Source organism: Notolepis coatsorum (assembly GCF_963971535.1).
Source record: "Notolepis coatsorum genome assembly, chromosome: 15".
Lineage (NCBI taxonomy): Eukaryota > Metazoa > Chordata > Actinopteri > Aulopiformes > Paralepididae > Notolepis > Notolepis coatsorum.
The window spans coordinates 101176678-101203727 of NC_140179.1; the positions used below are offsets into that span (position 1 = coordinate 101176678).

At 42.4% G+C, this 27050-nt stretch overlaps 3 protein-coding genes across 3 annotated transcripts in view; 1 reads left to right on the plus strand and 2 right to left on the minus strand.

Moving 5' to 3' along the window:
* Positions 1 to 9400, minus strand: part of LOC311241810 (dynamin-1-like protein) — a 68427-nt gene extending 59027 nt beyond the window's left edge. Inside the window, exons 1-4 of the mRNA XM_084330728.1 lie at positions 9260 to 9400; positions 7315 to 7459; positions 4541 to 4587; positions 4363 to 4434 (exon numbers count right to left, since the gene is read on the minus strand). Of these exons, the coding sequence (XP_084186854.1) occupies positions 4363 to 4434; positions 4541 to 4587; positions 7315 to 7459; positions 9260 to 9361 (366 nt within the window). The 5' untranslated portion in view covers positions 9362 to 9400. The remainder of the gene's footprint in view (positions 1 to 4362; positions 4435 to 4540; positions 4588 to 7314; positions 7460 to 9259) is intronic.
* Positions 9401 to 10106: 706 nt separating this feature from the next.
* LOC311241811 (dnaJ homolog subfamily B member 9-like) lies at positions 10107 to 15867 on the minus strand. The gene is made up of 3 exons (XM_084330729.1): positions 15748 to 15867; positions 14208 to 14448; positions 10107 to 11687 (listed from the first exon to the last, which is right to left on the minus strand). The coding sequence occupies exons 2-3, from the start codon at positions 14422 to 14424 to the stop codon at positions 11131 to 11133; spliced, it is 774 nt and encodes a 257-aa protein (XP_084186855.1). The 5' UTR covers positions 14425 to 14448; positions 15748 to 15867; the 3' UTR covers positions 10107 to 11130.
* Positions 15868 to 21703: 5836 nt separating this feature from the next.
* On the plus strand, positions 21704 to 26559 carry LOC311241697 (THAP domain-containing protein 5-like). Its single transcript, XM_084330580.1, has 3 exons — positions 21704 to 21832; positions 22574 to 22760; positions 24050 to 26559. The coding sequence occupies exons 1-3, from the start codon at positions 21744 to 21746 to the stop codon at positions 25025 to 25027; spliced, it is 1254 nt and encodes a 417-aa protein (XP_084186706.1). The 5' UTR covers positions 21704 to 21743; the 3' UTR covers positions 25028 to 26559.
* Positions 26560 to 27050: the final 491 nt, after the last annotated feature.

Genomic DNA, 27050 nt, shown 5'->3' on the forward strand with positions numbered 1-27050 from the left:
CATGTACTAGGTGATATAGCCGGGGAGGATGGGGTTTTGCCTTTTGAGGATATTAAGGAGGATTTTGATATAGATAATAAAAACTTTTATAAATTCCTACAGATTAGACATTGTATATCGTCATCAATAGGAGGACCAAAGTGCGGCCCAATTACTGCAATTCAAGAAATATTCTATAAAGGATGGCGCAGGAAAGGCGGTGCGTCAAGATTTTATGATGTTATAAGAGAATACAATGCACCCAAATTGGCGGGTTTGAGATTGAGCTGGGAGAACGATGTACATGAGGAGATTACTGAGGAAATGTGGGAGAAACTGGTATCCAAATGGAGTAAATTCTCTAGGGAGGCGCAATCACAACTTATTTTTTACAAAGTACTGAACAGAAGCTATTGGACGCCTAGTAAACTGGCCAGACTGAAATTAAGGGACAGTGACATCTGCTGGAGATGTGAGAAGGAGACAGGCACTTTACTGCACATGTTGTACGAATGTGAGAAGGTCCGGAAAATGTGGGATCAAATTGTGATATTCCTAAGTAAGGTCCTGAATGTGAAGATAAATAACACCCCAATGGCATGTGTTTTGGGTATAGTACCGAAAGGGATTAAACTGCCTAAATACCGGGGAATGTGGTATAGAATGGCCATGATATCAGGATGTAGAATTGCATTACGACATTGGAAATCACCTGTTGATATTACTTTTAAAGAATGGATGGAACTAATGTTTCGGACAGCATCATATGAAAGGGTGACATATAGAGTCGCAGGGAGAGAGGATATTTTCGCTGAGATATGGGACAGTTTTCTACACCTGACTGAACGATCTGAGGACAAATGAGTAAGATGGGATTACAATATTATCAAGGATGAATATGAAAAAGGGGATTTGATCTGATGGTACTTGTGCTCTATAATATATTATGTATATATGTACATATATTTTATGTCCGGATGGTGTGTCTATGGAACGGTCACTGTCTCTATCACACCCACATGTGCGCAGATATAGCCACATACAAGTATCTAGGATACACATATTCATATGTGTACATAATAGGTTTACACGCACTCATATACACAAGGATAAGGTATACACGTCAGGGGCACACATACATGCACATACTCATATATAGGAAATAGACATACATACACCTACATATACACATAGTTGAGATATAGGCTTTCACTGACACATATAACTTTCTTAAACTAAACTGCAATAAATCAGAAATCATCATTATCGGTCCAAAATCCCTCACCAGCCACACCCAGGATTTCACCCTAAATATTGATGGTACCATTGTCACCCCCTCCACTCACGTCCGTAACCTTGGCATCATCCTGGACCCCACCCTTTCTTTCCTCCGCCATGTGAACCACATAACCAAATCGGCCTTCTACCACCTCCGGAACATTGCTCGTCTCCGCCCCTCCCTATCACTCTCCGCTGCTGAAACACTGGTTCATGCATTCATATCATCAAGACTAGATTACTGCAACAGCATCCTCTACGGCTCACCAAACACTATCCTCAATAAACTCCAATATGTCCAAAACTCTGCTGCCCGCATGCTCACCTCCACCCGTCGCTCTGATCACATCACCCCTGTCCTCCACGACCTCCACTGGCTTCCAATCAAATACAGGATACATTTTAAAATACTACTCATCACATTTAAAGCCCTCAACAACCTTGCCCCTCCCTACCTGTCCGACCTCCTCCACCATCACACGCCCACCCGTCGCCTTAGGTCTGCAGATGCCAACCTCCTAACACCTCCCACGACCAGGCTCCGGACCTGGGGCGACAGGGCCTTTGCTGCTGCTGCCCCCTCCCTCTGGAATGCCCTCCCCAGCCATATCCGTGATGCAAACACCCTGACATCTTTTAAATCAGCCCTCAAAACTCACCTTTTCAATCTTGCTTTTGACCTCTAATTCTGTCTGTGTTATTTTATTTTATTTTGTCATGTATTATTTTTGTTCTGTTTTTTGTTTTGCCATAGTTTGTCTCTCCTGCCCATGTAAAGCGTCTTTGAGCACCTGGAAAAGCGCTATATAAAATAGATGTATTATTATTATTATTATTATTATTATTATTATTATTATTATTATTATTATAGGGGGATACACAAGTATATAGGAGACACACACAGGCGTAGCTGAAACGTAAAAAAAGAGAAAAAAAAAAAAAAGAGAAAAGAAAAGAAAAGATGCAGCACATACCTGCTCGCAGGTAGATCGGTCTACATGTAACGTATGACGTATATATATATATATATATATATATATCAGGGATGTATATGCACAATGTATAGTATGTTTTTTTTTTGTAAGTGCTTCTTTAATTTCCATTTCAGTTATTAGTGTATTTGTATGAGTCTCTTGCATGTTTTGTATGTTGTCACAAAAAATGAAAAAGGCGAATCTTGGATGTTGCATATTATGCTGTGAAAAGGTACTCTGTAAATAATGTAAAGATTTGTGCAAAAATATTAAAAAAAAAAAAAAAAAAAACAACAAGCAATGCTGTTTGTTATTTGAGATGAGGTCGGACTCGGCACTGATTTGTGTTCATTGTGCTGCTTTTATAAAGCCTCAAATCACTGCTTACAATATGTCATGAAAGCAAAGTGTTTCGTTTGTCTAAGATTTAAAAATGTTTAAACTTTACAGCACTGACAAAGTTCCACAACATAAAAAATATATATATATATATTATTATTATTATTTTTTTTTTATCTCGAAGCTTCGAATTAAAATCGAATCTCGGCCCCCGAAGCTTCGAATTCCAAAAAGAAATTCGAAGGTCAGCCCTAGACATTAGGGAAGCTAGATCTCTTAATATTAAACTCTGTCCATTCTATTTTACCTGTTTATTCAGAACATTTTTATTGCACTGCACTTTGCACTATTTTACTCTGTCTATTCTATTTTACTCTTTTTATTATTGTCTATTTATAAAAACAGATTTTTGTTGTGCTTATTTGTGTGCTTATTATGTGTATTTTTTCTGTTGTGAAGCACTTTGAGCTGCAATTATTTTATGAAAGGTGCTATTTATACAAATAAAGTGTATTATTATTATTATATATATTTGTATTGCCGATGTTGACACAGTATTCCGTTGGGGACAGTTGAAAAAGGGTAATAAATCGGCAATACCATCATATCATGACTTAAGTATTGTGATAATGATCAATGATCTGGTGATTCCCGTCCCTAGGAATAGTTAAACCAAGACCCTGTTAACACATTGACCGCCGGAGGTCGCTCTGGGCGTATGGCCGTTTGTGCCAGCGCTTTGTTCAATGGAGAGAATGCTGTGTTTGCGAGTACTAAAACTATATTAAATAATATAGCTATGGATCTAATAACGTTGTCGATTGTCAGTGAGTTTCTTCTGGTCAACATGCAAAAGAACGGATAATTTTTTCATCCGTACATTTCCGTTTTATACCGTGGTGAATATGAGTATAGTTTGAGTGATTCTGAGTAATCCCAGGAAAAGACGCGAAAAACAGCCCTTTAGTTAAATCCACTTATCACGTTGCCATTTTTCGCCTGATTATCGAATCTTCCTGAAATCAACGCTAGATTATTGTTATTATGTCTCCTCATGAACACATGAAAGGGGACTTGTAGCGGGGCGCCCCTCCGTGCTGTGATGTGAAAAAGATAGCGGGAAAAAAAATATATCAGATCAACGCAAGATTGGATATATACTGTCCTTACCTTGTCTCTGATGTAATTCAAAATAAATTATCCAATTATCTGATCGCCATTCCAAGTACTGGTCGTGGTAGTCCGTCCCACGTTGTCTGGCATTGCATATGAACGAGGGGGGGGGGGGGGGGGGGGGGGCAGCCTAGTTGATTCATCGTTGTAAGCACTTGTCTTGCCGGAGTATTTAAACCCCGCCCACACGGCTCAGCTCGGCCCAGAAAACAAACTACATCGTCTCAAATGGAGTGCGGCCGCAAGGCGGTAGTATTGACTGTCTGCGATCTCAGACACATTCAGTACAGCATGCACAGGCTGCCCCGATGAATTATGAATGGCAATAGCGAATAAAATAAATACCGAAACAGAAACGTAGATCTATGTTTCCAGCACTCAAGCGCTGGGCCACAGAAACGTAGATCTCCGTTTTCGGCAACCAAAGGGTTAAAGCCTGGTATTGGCCTGATATGATAACAGTATCTGTGCATCTGTGAAGCCTTTGTCTTCACAAAGTTAAAAATAAAAAATAAAATATTCCATATTATAGAGGATTAACCCCTGAGCGTCAGTGTGGGTACAGTACCATCTGTCATGGAGAAACCAGTCTGTCTGCTTAAATACAAAACACACTCACCTTGTTGTTCCCCGATATTCTCTCCGTTTCATTCTCAATCTCTTGCCTGATCTCATCGAAATCTGTGTAGATCTGGAGGAAAAAGAGAAAATCAACCAGCTAATCATCCGCACAAAAGCAAGTAAATCAAACAGCTCTCCAAAACTGTAACTTCATACAAAGCCGTCATATCTCGTACCGTATTTTTGGTGTGTAAAAATTTGCCCCACTCCTCTCCTTCCCTGCCTGTAGAAATGTGATAACAGAAAATGTCAATAATCACCAACGCAGGAGACGCTGGGTTCGAGCCCAGCTCTCGGCGTTGCTATCAGCTTGGCTGGTCGTTCATACTAATACAATATAATACAGTATTAGGGGGTGGGAAGCTGGTGGGTGGGGATCGGACGTTGTGGACAGCGACTCCTACAGGTCGGTTGGTGCGCCTGCGCAGTAGAATCAGGAAGCAACGGGGGGCGGCGTGTCCCTCCCACGCAGACCCCCAACGCTGAGAGATCACGCTGTGCAGGTGAAAAGATGCGACTGCTGCTTCCTCGAGTACCGGAGGGGACACGTGATGTAAGGCTTCGTCCACATTGCAGTCGGCTTGTGGGAGGCATGGCCTAACAGCGTTCGAGACAGGGGAGGGTAGAATTGGACAATATGAAATTGGGGAAGGGAGAAAAAAATAGAAAATGGGGAGAAAAAGTAGATAAAAAAGAAAATTCAATAATGAATCAACCCGTCGCAATCACCCTTGACATCCACAGCGTAGGCTGCTCATGTGTACAAGTAGGAAGGCCTTAGAGGTGGATGGTATGCAATGCATGTCTCACTGTGCATCATGTCTAACATTAGTCCTAGTAGAGGAATAGGGAGAGGTCACTGGTGAGTAAAGGAAGTGGACCGTTTGAATGAGGAGGGTAAGACTAGCACTAAAGAGGTAACCATAGCAACTGTATGTGAACACACAGAACACCTTCACAAGGCGTAGTATCTTTCCACACTCTGGGTTCTGTGGTTCAGGAGACAGAGACAGACGTCATCTCCTCACAGGTCTCACACAGAACACCTTCACAAGGCGTAGTATCTTTCCACACTCTGGGCTCCGTGGTTCATCAGGAGACAGAGACAGACGCCATCTTCTCACAGGTCTCACTCGTCAGCGAGGGCAGAGAGACGAGAGAAATTCAAAAGCGGTGCGGGGCAAGCGGTGGCAGTATAGGACTGCTGCTCAATTATGGCAAAAGTCATAATCCCAATTATTTTGGTCAATATTGAGATCACAATTATTTTACACGATGATTACTCATTGACTTTGGAAACATTATGCATTTATTGAAGTATATTTGTATTGATGTATTTATTTTTTAATAATGTATTTCCTATTTAACAGTGGATTTCCACAATAGATTTTACTTGATGATCTTCTTTTCACAATCGCTGGAAGCCAAAATTCTAAGTAAATTTGATTTGGCCTTGGATTGTCTGTTGTCATTTATTTCTGATTTTGTTTTTATTGTGTTTTTATATTAAGCTGTAGTGTAAAGCACCCTGTGCATTCGTGCTGTGAAGGGTGCTATATAAATAAAGGTCATTCATTCATTCATTCATTTAATTGCCATGATGCCTTGATTGGCATGAGAGCCACACCAAAGGCCTCCAGGCACGTTTTCACAGTTAGAGCCTATATTTATATATTTTATAGAAGGAGAGTTCAAAGGTGTATTTCTGCGTCCCTTCATACACAGCCATATGCATTTCAGAGAGGTCAGAGGTCAGGGGTCATTCTCAGTGCAGCACCCTCCCCGGAGCAGTTTGCTTCAGTGCCTTGCTTTAGGGTGCTTTGGCAGAGATGGTAGCTCCCTCCTGTGTCGGTAACAGGGATTGAACCTGTGACCTTTTGGTTTACCATCCAGCCTCTCTCTACCTCTAGGTCATCCGAGTCCCACCTCAATACTATCAATAACCATTATTAATCTAATTTAATTCAATTAAATGTAAATGTAATGTCATTGAATAATAATTTAATGAAGTTAATAACAATTTCGTATCCTTTAAAAGAAATTACATTTCTGTTGCAAACTGGGTTCAGTAAATCATTTGTGGTCAATGATACCACATCTAAAAAAAAAAAAAGTAAAGTTAGAGGTTGCATACTGCAGGAGTTAAAAGTCAACCTAAATCTAACACCGGAGTGGTGGACGTCCCGCGATGATGGCCGGGAGGATGGGACCCTCTCTACGCCGCCCCCCTTCCCTCAAATGGATTGTCATCAGCTTTCAATCTTTCAAAATGTTCTTATATACCCCAGTTGGTATTGCATGTACTTGTGTTTCATTATACACATTATGTACATGCTTACCAACTGTTTCGCCTGTTTTATAGCAACACTACTATCACCGACATCTAAGAAGGGAGATCCCCCCTTGAACTGCCGAGGACCATGATGGCCCAATTCTACACGGCCATCAATGAGTCCATCCTCACCCACTCCATCATCTCCTGGTTCCCCGCTGCAGCGGCAAAAGATCTCGCCAAGCTGCAGCGGGTGATTCGCTCCGCGGAGAGGGTGATCGGCTGTCCCCTGCCCTCCCTCAGGTCCCTGCACGACTCCAGGGCGCTGAAGAGGGCGAGGAAGATCCTGGCCGACCCCTCCCACCCCGGACACAGCCTCTTCACCCTGCTCCCCTCTGGGAGAAGGCTGAGGATCCCAAAGGCTGTGAAAGCTCGTCACAGACTGAGCTTCTTCCCCTCAGCCGCCAGGCTGATCAATGCCTCAGGTCCCCCCCCCCCCTCGGTACATTTGATTTGATTTGATTTGATAACGTCCAGATTCAGAATAATAAAGTCTTTGAGGAGACAAATATCCACAGCTAGCTCTCATGATCATTCTACTTCATGCACTGACTGTAGTAGGTCTTGGTTCTGACCTGTGTAAACAACAACAGGGCTTGACCTCTAAGCTATACCCACCGCTGCCGTCCTCGCTCTTCCTGGTGTCGCCCGGGTCCACGTGGACCAGCTGCAGTATGAGGGGTCGCCGGGTGACGACGCCGGTACCCCGGGGCAGCAGGTCCCGGCCCACCAGGCTCTCCAACACCGAGCTCTTACCGCTGCTCTGGAGACGCAGAACACAGGAGGACAGTAACACGATGATGACGGCCAGTTTCATTAACAGAGGTCGCACCGGTATAGGTCCCCTGCACCGTCCCCAGCAGCTAAAAGAAAGTTGGGACTTTACAACTGCTTCACGTACTAGGGTTAGACTCTAACCGTTAGAGCAATGAAAGAACATTGCGGGAACTGGCGGGACAAAACCTCATAACTCCATTTTTAATTTTTTTTTATATAAATCAACTCAGTAGATCATCCTCCATGTGTGTGTGGTTTTACAACGTCTACACAATGGGAAAGCATTAAACCAATCATCTGTCTAAACCTCCTAACTCTATTCGCCCTCAAATCTGTGTTCGTTTTTTTCATCTGCTGAAAAGTTGGGTTTTTGGAGTTACGAGGTTTTGTTCCGCCAGCAGCGATAAGACAATTATGTATCTGATTAAATGTATGACACACACACACACACACACAACAATCTCATGTCTGTATTGTTATGCAGTTAAGTATTATTAAGCAATTCCCTGGGACGAAATGTAAGCAAAATATTCTCTTTGAAACAAGGTGTTGTGGTTAGAATGTTGTGAGTGACGTTACAATCACTGCATTATCATCAAGCTTTAGACTTAAAGGGGAACTATTTTACTATTTCTTTCACTATTTGGGCACTTTTACACAATTCCTGTGAGTCTATGGAACACCTCTGTAATTTTTTATTTATTTTTTATTCATTGTTTTGTATTTCTAATCAAGTCCTCAAAAACAGCATTTTTCTACCTCAAGATCTTAAGCCGTTTTGAGGCTGGGCTCCAACCACTGTGTGCAGCTCATCATGTACCTGATGCCACACAGCCACATTATCATGCAGCTGAGTCTCTCTGACATCACAGATCAGCACATTTTCAGATGACTCAGTTCAGTGAGGGTGAATATTGTGAGAGGAGAATTGGAAGAATGCGCCAATATGAGAATTTTGAGACATAGATCATATTAATATAAGTTCACATAGCTAGGAAACAATGCTAAACACTCAAAAAGGCCATTTATAAGATAGTTCCCCTTTAAGACATACAACCACTGACTGCATCAAGCTAAACTGATCCAACACGCTGCTCGTTTCTCTCTGCCAGCTGCACCTGTCATCAGCATCTTCCAGCGTCTGACCTTATTTCCCAAGGAGCCAGCAGTGTGCTGAGGATGAACATCTAGAATAGGACTGATTGGAGGACAGGTTATGCAAATCGATTCCACTGCCAGGTCAAATCGTGTTTGGGCCATTATTACAGTCGACTATGTCACAATACACATACCGTTATAGACGTGATTGATTGGGCAACAGCAGCACAATTACTATACTATAGCGCATCAAGATGACATTTGAGCAGCAGCTACCTCATCGGCTCATCTGAGTCATTTATTATAGCATTGATTGATTGATTGAAAACTTTATTAACAGATTGCAGAATGGGTACAGTACAGTACAGCTCAATACATACAATTGTTAAGGGGATGCAGACCAGAGAAAGACTTTCGTCTTGTTTACATCAGGGTCCCCCATTTTCAATTCATCATAACATTTATGACAGATAGACAGTTCTGCTACATCTATACATTTATGACATAACATATTTGCAAATACAGTCCTGTTTGTGATACAAAACAGTCATTTATTATAGCATTGCTGCAAAGAAAACCCCGGCTAAGGAAACGCTATGCAAACGCACAGGTAGTTTTATCTATAGCATAACGTTATATAGGACAGTCGCATTTTATATAATTAAATACACAAGAGATGCTTCATCACCTGGGTCCCCACGACTGCTATCTGCGGCAGCTGTATGACGTCCGCCCCGACTGTGTTGAACACATCCTGAAGCTTGTTTATAACTGGAATGAGAGCCTCCATGTTCACCTAAATCGACACCTTTCTTCCCTTGAATCGAATAAATGAAATAGCTATTATCCTAATGATGATGGAGCCAAAGTCATCCAATGTCCCACCGAGCGACACCGCCGTCCATTGCAACAACACCCACTTTGACTCGAGAACGAGCCTCTGCAACGCCGGGATATGTAGTTCTCTGTGGAACTACTGCTACTGGACAGCCGGCTGAGGGGACTACATTTACCAGTAGACATGAGTTCTGGACGTCAATCTCTACGGGGTGGGTGGGGGATGTAGTTTATTTGCACATTTTCTTCCTCGTTGAGTTGTTACAGGACAACCTCAAAGCCCAAATCAAATTCTTTACTCAGTTTTTCCTCCATTGCTTGAGCACGGGTGGGCCCACGAGAAGAAAAAATTGTTGGGCATTCAGAGTTCCAATTCGTCCATTTTGTATTTTAAATGACATGCTATAGGACGGTGATTGAGGGAACTATTAAATATATTACAAGAAGGTAATGGCCCAATTAGACTATCAATGTCAAACTGTTGGCGCCGCGCAATGGGTCACCACTTTTCTACCCTTGGCCCTCCATGTTAGAAAGTTTGGGCACCGTTTCTGCACATTTTGTGCAACGTAAGAAGCGCATCTCAAACCCATTTTCGGCCATAATGCAAAAGCAGGATCTTTGACATAAACATTTACAAAATATTTTGAATAAACCGTAGTTGTCATTGCTTTTCTTAAGTCTCTTTATTCGTTCTCCATTCTCTTTTGGCCAGCAAATGGCATTTAGCGTGCCCTCTTCACACACAAACAATGACAATTAATACAGCACTTTGAGAATTAGGCAACACAAAGCAAAAGGTGTTAAGATATTGCACATTTTATGAAAGGAAAGGACAAATATGACTGCAGGAAGATACTAAAATGAGGTAACAGTTGATAAGAACTTCCAATAGATGATTTAGGGGCTATAACTCTGCAATCCACTCAAATGTTCCGATCCAAAATGGGTAAAGATGTAAGATTATTCTATACAGTTACATTTTTCACCCAAGTGTATATTTGATTAATAAACACTGTGAAGAGAAACTCCAGTTTCAGGGGTATAAAATATATTTTGCTCAAATCCAAAAGCTTAAGGTACAAACATTTCCAGGGAGATGCATTGGTAGCCTCTTTTAGTTTGAAATAGTCATTCAAAAAGGTGCAATACATTCATGTCAATGGATAAAACAGAGGGTGTAATATAGCTGTATAATTAGTGTTCATCAATGCCATCTTATGTCCCGATTAATGTGGGATTGCTTCCCCTCTGAAAACCAAAACGGCAACTTTGCAAGCATTGCTCGTTACTAAAAAATACTGCTGCCAAAACGTTAGGGGGGTACCTGAGCACAGAGGACCTTCACATAAACAAGATGCCCGTCTTCCAACTTATGTAAAGAGAACCGAATCTCTAAACAAAACTTAAATTTAAGAAAAATGGGTAACATTCCAAATTAACCAAACACCAGCTATACAGTCAAGTATACTCCGTCTGTACGATAAACCACAACAAGTGAGTTATTGCTTGGAACTTGGAAGCAGCGGTTATACGACCCCAACTCCAAAATTTGTTCATAGAGGCAATCATGTAGTCGAGTAAATTAATAAAAACCAACAGAAAACACATTTGTTTCCAACGAGGGTTTAAATTAAACATTAAATTCCAAAAAAACACAACTAAGAGTTTAAACCCAGCAGTGTTTCAAGTGCCCGTCGTCGTGGAGGGAAGGCACAGATCTCAGGAACAGTCCGTGAAGGTGGACACCATGTTGCCCCTGCGCTGAGTCACCGTCCTGCACTGTGGTGTTTTTGCCGAGCCTTGGAACTCGGAGCTCCCGACCCCGGCAGTGTTCGCGTTGAACGAAAACATCTTCTCCATGTCGTCGAACATGCTGTCAAAAGGGCTGCCGCCGTCGAAGGCTCCCTGGAATCGTCTCTTGTGTCTGTTCACGGCCTCCTCGTGTCTGTGCATGGCCTCGTCGTGGGCCTGGAAGTGGTTGTCAAAGTGTCCCTTGTTGTTATGGGCCTGGGAACTGGCCTGCGAGTGGGAATGAGAGTGGGAGTGGGCTGCTTGGTGGTGTTGCTGCTGCTGGTGGTGACCGAACGGGTCAGAGTCTTTGAACATGTCCTCAAAGTTGAAGTTGAATGACTGGAAGTGCTGTTGGAAGTTGTAGCTCCCTCCGCCATTGCCCGCTGTGGCGCGTCCTCCTCCTCCACCTCCACCTGACGAGGAGCCATGATGACCCAACGTGTCATACTCCCGCCTCCTCTTAGCGTCCGATAACGTCCCGTACGCTGGCAGAGGAAGAAAGACGAGACGTCATTCACAGATAAGCAGACAGGTGAAATAATTAGCATTTAGCGTTTCCCCCACAGGCAAGTCATTTATTGTGGTAGTGGCGAGGAGGAGCCTACAAATTAGAGCTGGGCAAAAGTCACAAGAGTAGCTATTCGATAGGGCGGCTGGCTGGGTGGCGCAGCGGTCTAAGCGCTCGTCGTCACCAACGCGCGAGAGACACCGGTATCGAATCTGGCTGTCAGTCAGCGTCGCCCACGGCTTGGGCCGGCTGGAAAAAGGAGGAGAAAAAGTGGATAAAAAAAAAAAAATATTGCTATTCGATAGTCACTGGGAACTAGGGCTGCAACGATTAGTCGACATTATAAAAAATCGTCGACGAGGAATTGCGTCGATTAGTCATTAAAAAATAAAAAATTATTATAATTTTTTTTTTGTACTACCTATCTTTGTGAAAGTTGCTTCTCAGCTCTGGTCCAGCCAGCTGAAGACTTCTTAGCTTAACATAACAGGCCGACAGTAAGTTTGGGGGAACTAATGGGATAACTGGGGATGTTGTTTGGTCCTGACAAGAGTCTCAAAGCAACTCTGAGGTCATGCTCAATGTCCAATCTGTTCCTCTGCTCTGTCTTCAGCTGGACCAGAGCTGAGAAGCCACTTTCACAAAGATAGGTAGTGAAAAAAAATATTATATTTTTTTATTTAATTTTTTTTATATAATTGTTTTTCGATTAGTCGACTACCAAAATAGTCATTAGTTGCAGCCCTACTGGGAACTATTCGAAGACCAATCGAAAGGTACGTCACTAATGCTTGAAATATGCAAGCTTAGTGAAACATGGCAAACGTACACAACGTTGCTACCATGTAACATCTTCGGTCTCCCTTCAGCCATCTTTCTTTTCCGTTCTCCCAGCTGTTAACGGTACCTAGCAATGTGCTGCTCAGCGGTGTAACAGTTAATGGGGTCCCATCTCAAATCAATACACTACACTGTAGTTGCCAGTAAAGTTTGAGACAATACGATATTTGCATTAACTATAAAATTATCTTTTTTTTCTTCTACTTTTTCTCCCATTTTCTATTTTTCTCCCATCCCAATTTCGTATCGTCCAATTCTACCCTCCCCTGTCTCGAACGCTGTTAGACCATGCCTCCCACAAGCCGGCTGCAATGTGGACGAAGCCTTACATCACGTGTCCCCTCCGGTACTCGAGGAGGCAGCCGTCGCATCTTTTCACCTGCACAGCGCGATCTCTCAGCGTCGGGGGTCTGCCCTTTGGAGGGACGCCGCCCCCGTCGCTTCCTGATTCTACTGCGCAGGCGCACCAACCGACCTGTAGGAGTCGCTGTCCACAACGTCCGATCCCCACCCATCAGCTTCCCACCCCCTAATACTGCCAAATGTATTAGTATGAACGACCAGCAAAGCTGAATACAATGCGGAGAGCTGGGCTCGAACCCAAACTATTACATTTTCTATATTTTAATTTCGATGCCCATCCCTACTAGAAACACAAGTACGTAATTAATTATCCCTGTGGGGATATTCGTCCTCTTGCATTTTGACCCACACTAACTACTTGGTTAGCGCAGTGCCGTTTTTACAAATTGTAATATTGTATGAATTACTCAAATTATTGCCACCTTTTTTGCACCACAACATTTACAGATATGGAATTTGGTGGTCTTATTAACACTAGACGCAAAGAGAGGTAATCTGACATTATTGTATTAATTTGCAGTACATGTGGGGAAAGCAATTTCAGATTTCTCTTATTAAAACAGACCCATTCAATTAACAAAGAAAAGCTCTACGACGCCCACTAGTCACCAGAGAATGTCTTCACAACCAGGCCGACAGCCCTGGTTGACACCGTTATGACATAATAGCCCTGATATAATGGGGCAGACAACAGGGAACCGTTGGCCTGATTACGTTTACCAAAAGATTTCCAGTTCCGCGTTCTGTGCTCTGATTGGCCACTGACGTTTCTGGTCGCGCCAATCGTGTGACGCCTGTTTCTTTCACTGGTTAAGCTTAGGCACTCTTTCGAAGTTGGTTAAGGTTAGAGTTTGTCTTAGAGCAGGGCGATAGAACGCCAGCCCTGATTCCAAACTCTAACCTTAACCAACTTCGAAAGAGTCGCCTAAGTGTGATACACCAAGTGTGTGACACAAATACAGAAAGAACACCTCACTCACTCACTCACTGTCTTGTCACACACACACACACAGAGACATGCACACACATACACACTAGCACAACTTCCTAGTGATAAACTAGGCGTTAGGTAGTTTGCTGCTGTTTGAGGCGGAAATGGGCAAAGACACAGGCGTCACACGAATGGGCGCACATGTCACATGACCAGAAACGTCAGTGGCCAATCAGATCGCACCAGAAACGTCAGTGGCCAATCAGATAGCAGAACGCGAAACTGGGAATCCGTTGGTACAAAACTAGACGCAAACCGTTGCCTTCAAAATGACACTGACAATACCTTCCTAGTCCTGCTCACCCTCAGCTATCTCTCGGAACTTCGACTCCGCGTCCGGGCTCTTGTTCCGATCAGGGTGGTACTTCATGGCCAGCTTATGGAACGCCTTCTTGACCTGGCGCTCCGAGGCGTCTCTAGGCACGCCCAGCAGCTCATAGAAGTCTCCGCTGGCCAGTATGAACTCCGTGATGACCAGAATACATACTGCCAGCAGGAGCACTGACTGTGCTGTGGCCATGTCTGTGGTTCAGTGCCTCACCCCCTGTGGAGAGAGGACAGGTTGATTGATTGATTGATTGAAAACTTTATTAACAGATTGCAGAATGGGTACGGTACAGTACGGCTCAATACACACAATTGTTAAGGGGATGCAGACCAGAGAAAGACTTTTGTCTTGTTTACATCAGGGTCCCCCATTTGACAGTTGACAGTTGTGCTAGATGGTATTCACACTTGCTTGCTTAAAGGGGAACTATTTTACTATTTCTTTCACTATTTGGGCACTTTTACACAATTCCTGTGAGTTTATGGAACCACCCCTGTAATTATAATTTTTTTTAATTCATTGTTTTGTATTTCTAATCAAGTCCTCAAAAACAGCATTTTTCTACCTCAAGATCTCGAGCCGTTTTGAGGCTGGGCTCCTAAACCACTGTGTGGCCTGGTGGCATCTGCCACATTATCATGCAGCGGTGTCTCTCTGACATCACAAATCAGCACATTTTCAGATGACTCAGTTCAGTGAGGGTGAATATTGTGAGAGGAGAATTGGAAGAATGCACCAATATGAAATTAGAGACATAGATCCTATTAATATAAGTCCACATAGCTAGGAAACAATGCTAAACACTGAAAAAGGCCATTTATAAGATAGTTCCCCTTTAAGGATAAGCACTTGTACAGCTATGGACATGGTGGAGGAGTTAAAAATGCTGTTTAATATGCACAGTAGTCGCTGATTTGTGTCTTTTCTACCAACCACTTTAGCACAGAAGAAATATCCAGGCATGGAAACAAGAGCAGCCTGGCAGGAGGACTGCCTCTGGAAACTAGCTTCTGGCTATAATTGGTTTGGTGCATAACGTTCTATGTGCATTTTTATGTTCTATGAATGTTCATCGATGTGCTTGTTGTCCCTCTTAAATAAATAATAAAATGAAATTACGATACTTTACATTCGTCCTAACGTTACTACAATGAGCTGAAGGCAAACTGATCATACAGACACTATGTGACGTGTGGTAACGTTGGGCTCCTAGCCAACTCCCCAAATGATCAACGTACAACAAGATAAACATGCAGATTTAATTTATTTATGCAGACTGTATGGATTGTGTGTCACTGTTCAATTTAAACAAGGGACGTGAGAAAAATTAGCTACAAAAAAAAGAAATATGTGTTTTATAGAAATAAAACACGACTCATTTGCCTAGCCTGAACTCCCCGAAACAGTGCCTATAGCGACACTACACACACACAGTCATTTTGTTTTAGTGACACATTTGATTTCACATTAATGTGGGATTGTTTCAAAGTAATAAAGTGTGCAATTCAGCTTTACCTGGAGGAGTCGCGACAGCCGGCAGGATAGTGCTGTAGCCGCGAACTGCCTCCAGCTGATCCGACGAGCTGCGTTCCCGAGCTGAACGCTGACGACTCGCAACGCTATTGGTCCAGGGGAGCACGTTGTCGCTGACGTAAGGACGTCTTATCCGGTTAGTACGCCCACCGGAAGCGTGAATATTTTCCCTAAGCGGGTTGTACTTCCGCGTTCGGTTTGCGCGATCTGATTGGCCACTGACGTTTCTGGTCATGTGACATGTGCGCCAATCGCGTGACGAGCTGTGTCTTTGCCCATTTCCGCCTCGACGTGCAGCTAACCTCGTTCCCATCGAGAGATATTTAAGCCTGGTAAAGCACTACGGCCGAAAGTGGGAATCAGGTAGGAAGTCCCGCCCCTGAAATCACGACACGGTGCTCATGAAAATGTATTCCCCCCAGAAACAACCTCGTTATCGCCTCCCTCGACCAATAGTATCCACCTGCAGACCTGAAGACCAGCGCTTACAAGCCCCGCACATACAAGCACCGCACATAGCAACCCCTCGCTTCCATTGGCTGATTTTGGTGACGTGATTTTTGCACGTTGCACTGCGGGATTGATTGATTGATTGATTGAAAACTTTATGGTGACGTGATTTTGTGTCACGTTGCACGTTGCACTGCGGGATTGATTGATTGATTGATTGAAAACTTTATTAACAGATTGCCGTATGATTTGGGTCACGTTGCACTGCGGGATTGATTGATTCATTGATTCATTGATTCATTGATTGATTGATTGATTGATTGAAAACTTTATTAACAGATTGATTGATTGATTGAAAACTTTATTAACAGATTGTAGAATGGGTACACGTGACCTGACCGATTGATTGATTGATTGATTGATTGATTGATTGATTGAAAACTTTATTAACAGATTGCAGAATGGGTACAGTGACCGATTGATTGATTGATTGATTGATTTATTGATTGATTGATTTATTGATTGATTGATTGAAAATTGTATTAACAGATTGCAGAATGGGTACAGTGACCGATTGATTGATTGATTGATTTATTTATTGATTGATTGATTTATTGATTGATTGATTGAAAACTTTATTAACAGATTGCAGAATGCAGTACAGCTCAATACACACAATTGTTAAGGGGATGCAGACCATGCAGTACTGTTACATTTGTGACATACAGTAAATATATACAAGGGGGAGGGAACTGTACATTTATGATGAATTGAAAATGGGGGACCCTGATGTAAACAAGACGGAAGTCTTTCTCTGGTCTGCATCCCCTTAACAATTGTGTGTATTGAGCTGTACTGCAGATATATTTCAATTGCCTTACTTATTTACATAAGTATTATAGGCCTACAGCAGTATTGTACAGACAGTCTGTGTGAAGTCTGTGTGGTTATCCAGCTGCACAAAGGCAGAGCAAGAGGCTCTACAGAGGGTGGTGAAGGCGGCAGGCAGGATTGTCGGGACTCCTCTATCAAACATCACCTCCGTCTTCACCTCCCGCTGCCTCCACCGCTCCAAGTGTATCATCAAGGACCAGTCTCACCCAGCACATCACCTCTTTCAGCTCCTTCCCTCAGGGAGGAGATACCGGTCCATACATGCCAAGAGTTAAAGATTTAAGAACAGCTTTTTCCCCCAAGCAGTCAGACTGTTAAACGCTCATTGACTGTCCCCTCACGTGCACCATGCACTTACCTGGACTTGATAATCACTGTTACCACTCATCATGCACTTTATTTAAAATATTCTGTTATGTACAGTGTTATATGTGTTTCATGTATGTATATATTGTACTACGGTCTGTGGGAGCTCCCCTGAAATTTCACTCACGGTCATATAAGAGTTTTAATGTAGACGGTTTTATTAATGAAATGTTGGGTATAAACTGGGAGGAGGTATGTTGTGAGGATGACCCAGAGGTTGCACTGGACTTATTTATGTCAGAAACAAATCAGCCCCATGGATAGATAGTAGCTTTTAATGAATTTTAATGAATGAGAGAGACATACTGTAGCCAAAAAAGCATCAGTGTGTTCCAGTTCTGCAGATGACAGACAAAAGTACCGTTCCTTACGTAATCAAGTCACAAAGTTAAATAAGGTGAGAAAAAGGGAATATTTTAAACCATGGTTATATGATGTGAGAAATGATGGTAAAAATCTATGGAATGTTTTAAATCAAATTATGGGTAGAAAATCCAATGTCTGTACACCTTTTGTTGAGTCATATGGAATTGTCCTAACCAAACCATGTGATATTGCCAACCATTTTAATGATTTTTATGCAAGTAAGATATCTCAGCTCAGGCAGGGAATGCACATCTCAAACAATACAAAATCAAATGACATAATTAAGAATATCATAATGAAAGATAAAGGGTGTACATTTGATTTTCAACAGGTTGAGGTTAGTGATATTGAAAGGTTACTCCAGGCTCTACCTGACAGCAAGTTAGCTGGCACAGACAACTTGGATAGTAAATTATTGAGAATTACTGCTACGATCATAGCAAGTCCAGTGTCATATTATTAATAGATGTATACAAGTGGGACTATGTCCAAAGATATGGAAGGAGGCTAAGGTTACTCCTTTACCCAAAGACTCCAAATCAGTTTTTAATGAGGGCAACTCCAGACCTAATATAGAAAATGTAATGTACATATACGTTGTATACATCTATTAATAATATGACACTGGACTTGCTATGATCGTAGCAGTAATTCTCAATAATTTACTATCCAAGTTGTCTGTGCCAGCTAACTTGCTGTCAGGTAGAGCCTGGAGTAACCTTTCAATATCACTAACCTCAACCTGTTGAAAATCAAATGTACACCCTTTATCTTTCATTATGATATTCTTAATTATGTCATTTGATTTTGTATTGTTTGAGATGTGCATTCCCTGCCTGAGCTGAGATATCTTACTTGCATAAAAATCATTAAAATGGTTGGCAATATCACATGGTTTGGTTAGGACAATTCCATATGACTCAACAAAAGGTGTACAGACATTGGATTTTCTACCCATAATTTGATTTAAAACATTCCATAGATTTTTACCATCATTTCTCACATCATATAACCATGGTTTAAAATATTCCCTTTTTCTCACCTTATTTAACTTTGTGACTTGATTACGTAAGGAACGGTACTTTTGTCTGTCATCTGCAGAACTGGAACACACTGATGCTTTTTTGGCTACAGTATGTCTCTCTCATTCATTACAATTCATTAAAAGCTACTATCTATCCATGGGGCTGATTTGTTTCTGACATAAATAAGTCCAGTGCAACCTCTGGGTCATCCTCACAACATACCTCCTCCCAGTGTATACCCAACATTTCATTAATAAAACCGTCTACATTAAAACTCTTATATGACCGTGAGTGAAATTTCAGGGGAGCTCCCACAGACCGTAGTACAATATATACATACATGAAACACATATAACACTGTACATAACAGAATATTTTAAATAAAGTGCATGATGAGTGGTAACAGTGATTATCAAGTCCAGGTAAGTGCATGGTGCACGTGAGGGGACAGTCAATGAGCGTTTAACAGTCTGACTGCTTGGGGGAAAAAGCTGTTCTTAAATCTTTAACTCTTGGCATGTATGGACCGGTATCTCCTCCCTGAGGGAAGGAGCTGAAAGAGGTGATGTGCTGGGTGAGACTGGTCCTTGATGATACACTTGGAGCGGTGGAGGCAGCGGGAGGTGAAGACGGAGGTGATGTTTGATAGAGGAGTCCCGACAATCCTGCCTGCCGCCTTCACCACCCTCTGTAGAGCCTCTTGCTCTGCCTTTGTGCAGCTGGATAACCACACAGACTTCACACAGACTGTCTGTACAATACTGCTGTAGGCCTATAATACTTATGTAAATAAGTAAGGCAATTGAAATATATCTGCAGTACAGCTCAATACACATAATTGTTAAGGGGATGCAGACCAGAGAAAGACTTCCGTCTTGTTTACATCAGGGTCCCCCATTTTCAATTCATCATAAATGTACAGTTCCCTCCCCCTTGTATATATTTACTGTATGTCACAAATGTAACAGTACTGCATGGTCTGCATCCCCTTAACAATTGTGTGTATTGAGCTGTACTGCATTCTGCAATCTGTTAATAAAGTTTTCAATCAATCAATCAATAAATCAATCAATCAATAAATCAATCAATCAATCAATCAATCGGTCACTGTACCCATTCTGCAATCTGTTAATAAAGTTTTCAATCAATCAATCAATAAATCAATCAATCAATAAATCAATCAATCAATCAATCAATCGGTCACTGTACCCATTCTGCAATCTGTTAATAAAGTTTTCAATCAATCAATCAATCAATCAATCAATCAATCAATCAATCGGTCAGGTCACGTGTACCCATTCTACAATCTGTTAATAAAGTTTTCAATCAATCAATCAATCTGTTAATAAAGTTTTCAATCAATCAATCAATCAATCAATGAATCAATGAATCAATCAATCAATCAATCCCGCAGTGCAACGTGACCCAAATCATACGGCAATCTGTTAATAAAGTTTTCAATCAATCAATCAATCAATCCCGCAGTGCAACGTGCAACGTGACACAAAATCACGTCACCATAAAGTTTTCAATCAATCAATCAATCAATCCCGCAGTGCAACGTGCAAAAATCACGTCACCAAAATCAGCCAATGGAAGCGAGGGGTTGCTATGTGCGGTGCTTGTATGTGCGGGGCTTGTAAGCGCTGGTCTTCAGGTCTGCAGCTGGAAGCATCTCCCCTCGACAGGCTGACAGACCTGCTTGTTGTTTGTTTCGCTGGGGACTATAAACAGATCAGGGGGTGCCCGGAAACCGGAAAGCCTGTAGCCGGTATTTCTGTATTTCCGATTCACATTTTAGGAGGCATAGCTTTACCAGCCTAACGTGCAGCAAACCATATGCAGCAAACTACCTGAATGAATGAATGAAAACTTTATTTAACAGATTGCAGAATGGGTACAATACAGTACGGCTCAATACATACAATTGTTAAGGGGATGCAGACCTGAGAAAGACGTTTGTCTTGTTTCCATCAGGGTCCCCCATTTTCAATTCATATAACATATATGACATACATGACATACAGATAGTCAGTACTGCTACATCTATACATTTATGACATACCAGATTTGCAAATACAGTACTGTTTGTGATACAGAAGGAGTCAAGAAAAGGGAGTATATACATTTGACGTAGAAACTGTACATTGGAGGAGGTTGGGTGGGGGGGGTTGGGTACATTGGGATATTGACAACCATACTGGGTAATTTACATTGGAGGGGGGGGGGGGGGGGGCACACTGTATAAACAAGTAACACTGTACATTGAGGGGGGGGGGAGGAGACACTGTACAAACAAACACAATTGTACATTGAACTATTGACAAAACCATACTAGGTAAATGACTGTACATTGGAGGGGGTTGGGTTAGGATATTTACAGGGGCCAGTGTTGAATTGCTAACGCCTAGTTTATCACTGGTTAAGCTTAGGCGACTTTCGAAGTTGGTTAAGGTTAGAGTTTGGAATCAGGGCTGGCGTTCTATCGCCCTGCTCTAAGACAAACTCTAACCTTAACCAACTTCGAAAGAGTCGCCTAAACTTAAAGCTTAACCGGTGGCAGAACTAGGCGTCACACGATTGGCGCACATGTCATATGACCAGAAACGTCAGTGGTCAATCAGATCGCGCAAACCGAACGCGGAAGTACAACCCGCTTAGGGGAAATATTCACGCGTCCGGCGAGCACGTTGTCGCTGACGTCCAATGACGCCATATCCGGTTAGTACGCCCACCCGGAAGTTGTGCTTGTGTGTGTGTAGGTGTGTGCGTGTGTGTGTGTGTGTGTGTGACAAGACAGTGAGTGAGGTGTTCTTTCTGTATTTGTGTCACACACTTGGTGTATCTAATGTACATTCATGCAATTTCACGAGCAACATGCCTCGTTACTGTGCTGTGAGAGAGTGCAGGAACCGCGGCGGAACGACATCTAACGTCAAACAAGAGACCAAGAGGAGCTTCTATCCGTATGTTGTGTTCCCTCTTAACAATTGTGTGTGTGGTGACAATCATCCAGTGTTTGTGTAACCTTTTAGTGTTTAGTCCCACAGCCAGGTCAACTAGCTGCTGTCGCTAGGAAGTTAATTGTTGACGATTTCTCAGAAATATTGTTGCCGTTTTGCAGAAAACGACGAGCTAGCAGCAAGTGTGCAGCCAAGGCTACTGTCTGGTGGCTGATGCAAGTGATGGTTAATGTTGTTGTTGCTTATTTTCATTGTGCACGTTTGTATTGTAATAATAAAAAAAAAAATCAAAAGTGTTTACATTTTCAAATGTCAACTTTGTGGTTTTGCTGTATATAGTTTAAAACTATATATAGGTATATTTTTGTTTGTTTTTTACACTGTAAAACAATCTAGTCCCCTCCTAATGTACAGTCCCCTCCCCATCATATGTATATACTCTGTCAGGATCTAGGGGTAACAGTACTGTATATTTGAATACCGTATATGTCACAAATGTATCAGTACTAAATACCTATATGTCCCTATGCCATAAATGTCATGTATGCCGTGTATGTCATAAATGTCACTATGAATTGAAAATGGGGGACCCTGATGTAAACAAGACAAACGTCTTTCTCTGGTCTGCATCCCCTTAACAATTGTGTGTATTGAGCCGTACTGTATTGTACCCATTCTACAATCTGTTAAATAAAGTTTTCATTAATTAATTCACTAGTTTCATTGTCCACTCCACTCTCCCAGGTTCCCTTTGCAGGACAAGGCCAGGTTACAGAAATGGGTGGACAACATGAAGCGAGGAGAGTGGATCCCCAGTCGTCACCAGTACCTGTGTAGCGAACACTTCACAGAGGACTGCTTCGACGTGCGCTGGGGGATCCGCTATCTGAAGAACACCGCTGTCCCCACCATCTTCCCTTCTGTCCAAGATGTAAGGTTTAATAGATCTGGTGCTTTCCCACTATTTTCAAAAGTCATTCCACTTCAGTCATTTGCAGGCAGTCATGTTATAAAGGGTTTACAAATGTTTTGCACACATTCATGTAGTTTGACAGTTATTTAGAGTAATGAGTTTGGGTCGTGTTGTGTTAATTACAGCTCCTTGAAATGATAAGGTAGCCGTCCCTATAAGACAAGGTATTGCTATTTTTTCATCTACATCGTTTAATGGAGCTGTAACTGGTGGTGGCCATATTCAAACTAATTTACTCCCAATAACTGTCAATCTAAATGAATGTGTGCAAAACTGTTTAGAGTTTTTGGATGTGTGTGAGATTATGTGCAAAATAATTCTGCATCGTTTTTTTTAAGCAAAGTGCTAAAGCTTCTTCTTAGTGCCTACTGGAGAGAGGCATCTATGCCACATATTTACAGAGGGTATCTAGTCCAATTGACTTATCTCAAACCCGCCCTCTTATCTTGATCCACTTTTCTTGACAGAGGACCAAGAAAAGAGGGACATTTTTGAGATTGGTCAATTAAGTGTTTGCCATACTGATTCTGTTTACCTTATTGGACAACATAGACATAACCCACTAGTTAGGAATTTCGAGCCAAAAAGTATTGAGTTATAGTCAATTCTCCATTAAAAATGTCAAATGTCAAAATTCTGTGTTTGAACCTTTAGGTGTAATTGGCTTTTGATAATGGGTGTTAGTATCTGGGAAATTCCCCGCTGCTAACATCCTATCTTAGGTCGTGTCCACACGTATCTGGATGTTTTGCAAAACGGATATTTTCAGGCTCAGTTTAAAAAAATATCCTCGTCCACACGACAAAAAAAAAGAATAAACATTTATCTTTTATTTATTTATCCATGGTTAACTTACTGGGGGGTCCGCAACTCAACATTAGCCACCTGCAGATGGCAGGGAGAGGCGGGGTGTGACGTATTTGAGTTGATTAAATATTAAACACTCTTTAATTTATAAAATAAAATAGAAAATAGCTGTTATTTATTTCCATATTATTCAAAATGTTCAAACATTTTCACGAAAATGCCGTTTACGTGTGGATAAAAGGCCCAAACGTGGAAGAAAATGTGTGTTTGTTTGCAAAAGATCTGGATTAGTGCGGACAGGCCCTTAGTCTGGTCTTAGTTTGGTATCGGCTCAATATCCAACACCAGCGTCAATAGAGATACGTTTGGATCCCACCAGCTTGCAAATTAATTTAGCATGAACCAAGAGTTGTGATTTCTAACTACATGTTTTGTCACAGGAGGGGGCTGAGAAGAAGGTCCTCGTCAGTAAAAGGAACACCAAGCCTAAAGCGCCGCCCTGTCAGACGGACACCGAGCTCGTCGGACCCCACAGCTCCCCACCCGATAAGAAACCGCTCTCTTTGAGGACAGCCAGCAGCTGCACCACCACCACTACTACTACAACTATCAACCCAGTCTCAGAGAACAGTGCCACAGCAGATCACACTCAGCCCAGCCCGCTTATACTACCGCTGGCTTCAGAAACGGGCCTGGCCTCCCATAACGACGACACATCGCTCGGCGAGACCCTGCTCTCGGAAGAGACTCGGGCGTCATATTGTGACGAGCTACCGGGGGACAGCGGTGCGATAACGGCGTCCCGCCCCGCACCACCGTCTCAGGCCGAAGAGCGCTGGCCCCGAGGAGGGGCGTCCGACTCCACCGTGACAGTAGTGCTGTGTCACCAGGCCCTCGGCCCCTTCTCGGACGGAGGGGTGGAGGACTCCACCGTGACAGTGCTGTGCCGTGAGGCCCTCGGCCCCTTCTCGGACGGAGGGGTTGTGGAGGACTCCACCGTGACAGTGCTGTGCCCTCGTGAGGCCCTCGGCCCCTTCTCGGACGGAGGGGTCGTGGAGGACTCCGCTGCCCTCCGAGCGGCTCTGGGACACAACTTTATCAGCTTGGTTCCTGTGGAACTGGTCGAGGGGGAAACCCTAGTGGTGGATTGCGTACTTGGTGGGGGGGACGGCGGCGAGGAAGAGCACGTCTCCGCTTACGAGCACTCGTACTGCAGGCCCGATCTGGACAGAGAGCGTCTCTGGGGCAAGATCCTGAGTTTGCACGCCAAGATCCTGGAGCTGGACCGTCGGGAGGAGGGCACAGTGGCCAGGATCCACGCTCTGGAGAGCGAGGTGGTTCACATGAGGAGGGACAGTGCTGTTTTTAAAGAAAAGCAGCAAGTGTTCGAGGACTATATAACATCCATATTGCTCTGACAATGGGTGCAATGTTTCCATTAACACTAGACATTTGAATAGAAATCTGAAACTACTGCTTTTGTCCTACAATCTCAGTTCATTGACATAATAATGCACCCATCCAACTGTCTTTTGGATTTAAGTGATGCCACTTACACAACTGCAGAGTAGGGCTGTCTCACGATTAATCGGCGATAACATATCGTCGATTTGCATGTTCACGATCGACGCATCGTATTGTTAATCGTATGTGCCTTTTGCGGTGGAAATGGCAGACGTTCAAAGTCATAACATGTGCAACGTTTAATCGAACTAATGCGCAGTGAATCACGTTTAAAATAGAATTAACTTCTCTTAAACCACTATTCGTGATTCTGCCTAGAGCCAGGACTCGACAGTCGCATTTGATAACTTCCGTGTTACACTCCAGCTGGAACACGGACTGGACTCTGCGGAGGTCCACTGGATTCTTTGAGCTTTCATAGTCGGGCGGATCTCCGCGGACCAATTTCCTACATGTCTCGCGCCAGTTTATACCAGTTTACACCTCGCGCCAGTTTGTGTGACACCAAGTGGGCGCCGCGGACGTCCGCGCGTCAGAAAATAGGAGCTTCGCACTTGGACTCTGCTGTGGGTCTGGTTTGAGTACCCTTTGGGTCAGCTTTGAGCCCGCGGGAGTCTGCTCCGTGTACGGTCCGCTCGACTATGGGAGCACCTTGATGCCCACACCTTACAGTTAGAAGCTATGGCAGCTCTTCAGCCCTGCATCCTGTGTGTGCATACATTTACTATGCTACTCCTTTTTACATGGCTTATGCTAATTAGCTTTAACAATCCTGATTCCTGAGCCTATTTTATTCAAATGGGAGATATTTATTTAAATATGTATATAGCATATACTTTTTTTTATTTTAATCGTATCTCCTGTGCTGGCACAAGCACTACCTCTGTCTGTACCATAGCGTAGAGTGGAGAGTTAACACACAATACATATAATAATTCATGGAAATATACAAAAAAAGCTCTTTATGGCCGGTAAAAGTCTCTTGTCTGGTAGTTTCTAAAATCTAAAGCTAAAAAGGATGAGGATACTCATTAAACATTTTGAAATATTCAATTGCAAATATAATCAATTGTTGTTGATTGATCTACTGGTCAATTAATGGTTTAGATGAATTGACTAATTGATCAAATAATCAACTGATTAACCGATAACAAAATAGTCGTTAGTGACAGCCCTACTGCAGAGCACAAATTCATTCTGCGTTATTATGTACACAAGAATTTATAATATATAGTTTTGTCCTGAGTAGTTCATAGTGGCAGAGTTTGAAAAACACTGAATTCAAGTTTGAATGTGTTCGTCCACATGGTGGCACTGTATGACAAGCAGCTTTTGCTTTTAGAGCCTCTGTATCTCTTATGTCCAGGTTTGGAAAATGAATACCAGCCAACAGCTGGTAAATGTTCTCTTTAGCTGGTAAGTTTGTCTATTCAACAAGACACTTTTTCTTTTACAATTCTAAAATTCAACATGGCTGGTAAAATAATGAAATTGTCTTGCCTTATGTTCATTTTTTATTCATTACATTTCCCCAGTGTGTACAATTGATTTAGTTGTGTTACACATTTTCCAAAATAAGAGTAGTTCCAGAACCACAACCTAATTGGGTAATTGTGAAACTTAAAGATCCAGTACAATGTTTTAATTCAGTCATACATTGCTTATTGTGGACTGTGAATGTCATGAGTATAATTTAAGTGAAAGTATGGGTACCGTCTCAAAATCTTACTCGAAATTAAAAGTCAGAGTATCTGTTTAAAAACAATTGATTAAAAGTCAAAACTTTACTACTTTTAAATCTACCAAAAAGTAAAAACTTTTTTTATTTCATTCTATAAGAATCAGTGTTGACTGCGGCCAAAGAGAACATTTCATGTAGATGGGGCCATGGGTGCTCATCTTGTCCGTCCACACCGACCGTTTCGTCGTCTTCATCACTCGTATCGTTTGTGGCCATCTTCTGTAGCTTGTCACTCT

Coding starts and splice junctions, on each gene's coding strand:
- LOC311241811 (XM_084330729.1), bottom strand. CDS start 14,424: ATGGCCACAGCACAGTCAGTGCTCCTGCTGGCAGTATGTATTCTGGTC. Junction 11,688..14,207: donor GTTCCGAGAGATAGCTGAGG/GTGAGCAGGACT, acceptor TTCCTCTGCCAG/CGTACGGGACGTTATCGGAC.
- LOC311241697 (XM_084330580.1), top strand. CDS start 21,744: ATGCCTCGTTACTGTGCTGTGAGAGAGTGCAGGAACCGCGGCGGAACG. Junction 21,833..22,573: donor ACCAAGAGGAGCTTCTATCC/GTATGTTGTGTT, acceptor CCACTCTCCCAG/GTTCCCTTTGCAGGACAAGG. Junction 22,761..24,049: donor TCTTCCCTTCTGTCCAAGAT/GTAAGGTTTAAT, acceptor GTTTTGTCACAG/GAGGGGGCTGAGAAGAAGGT.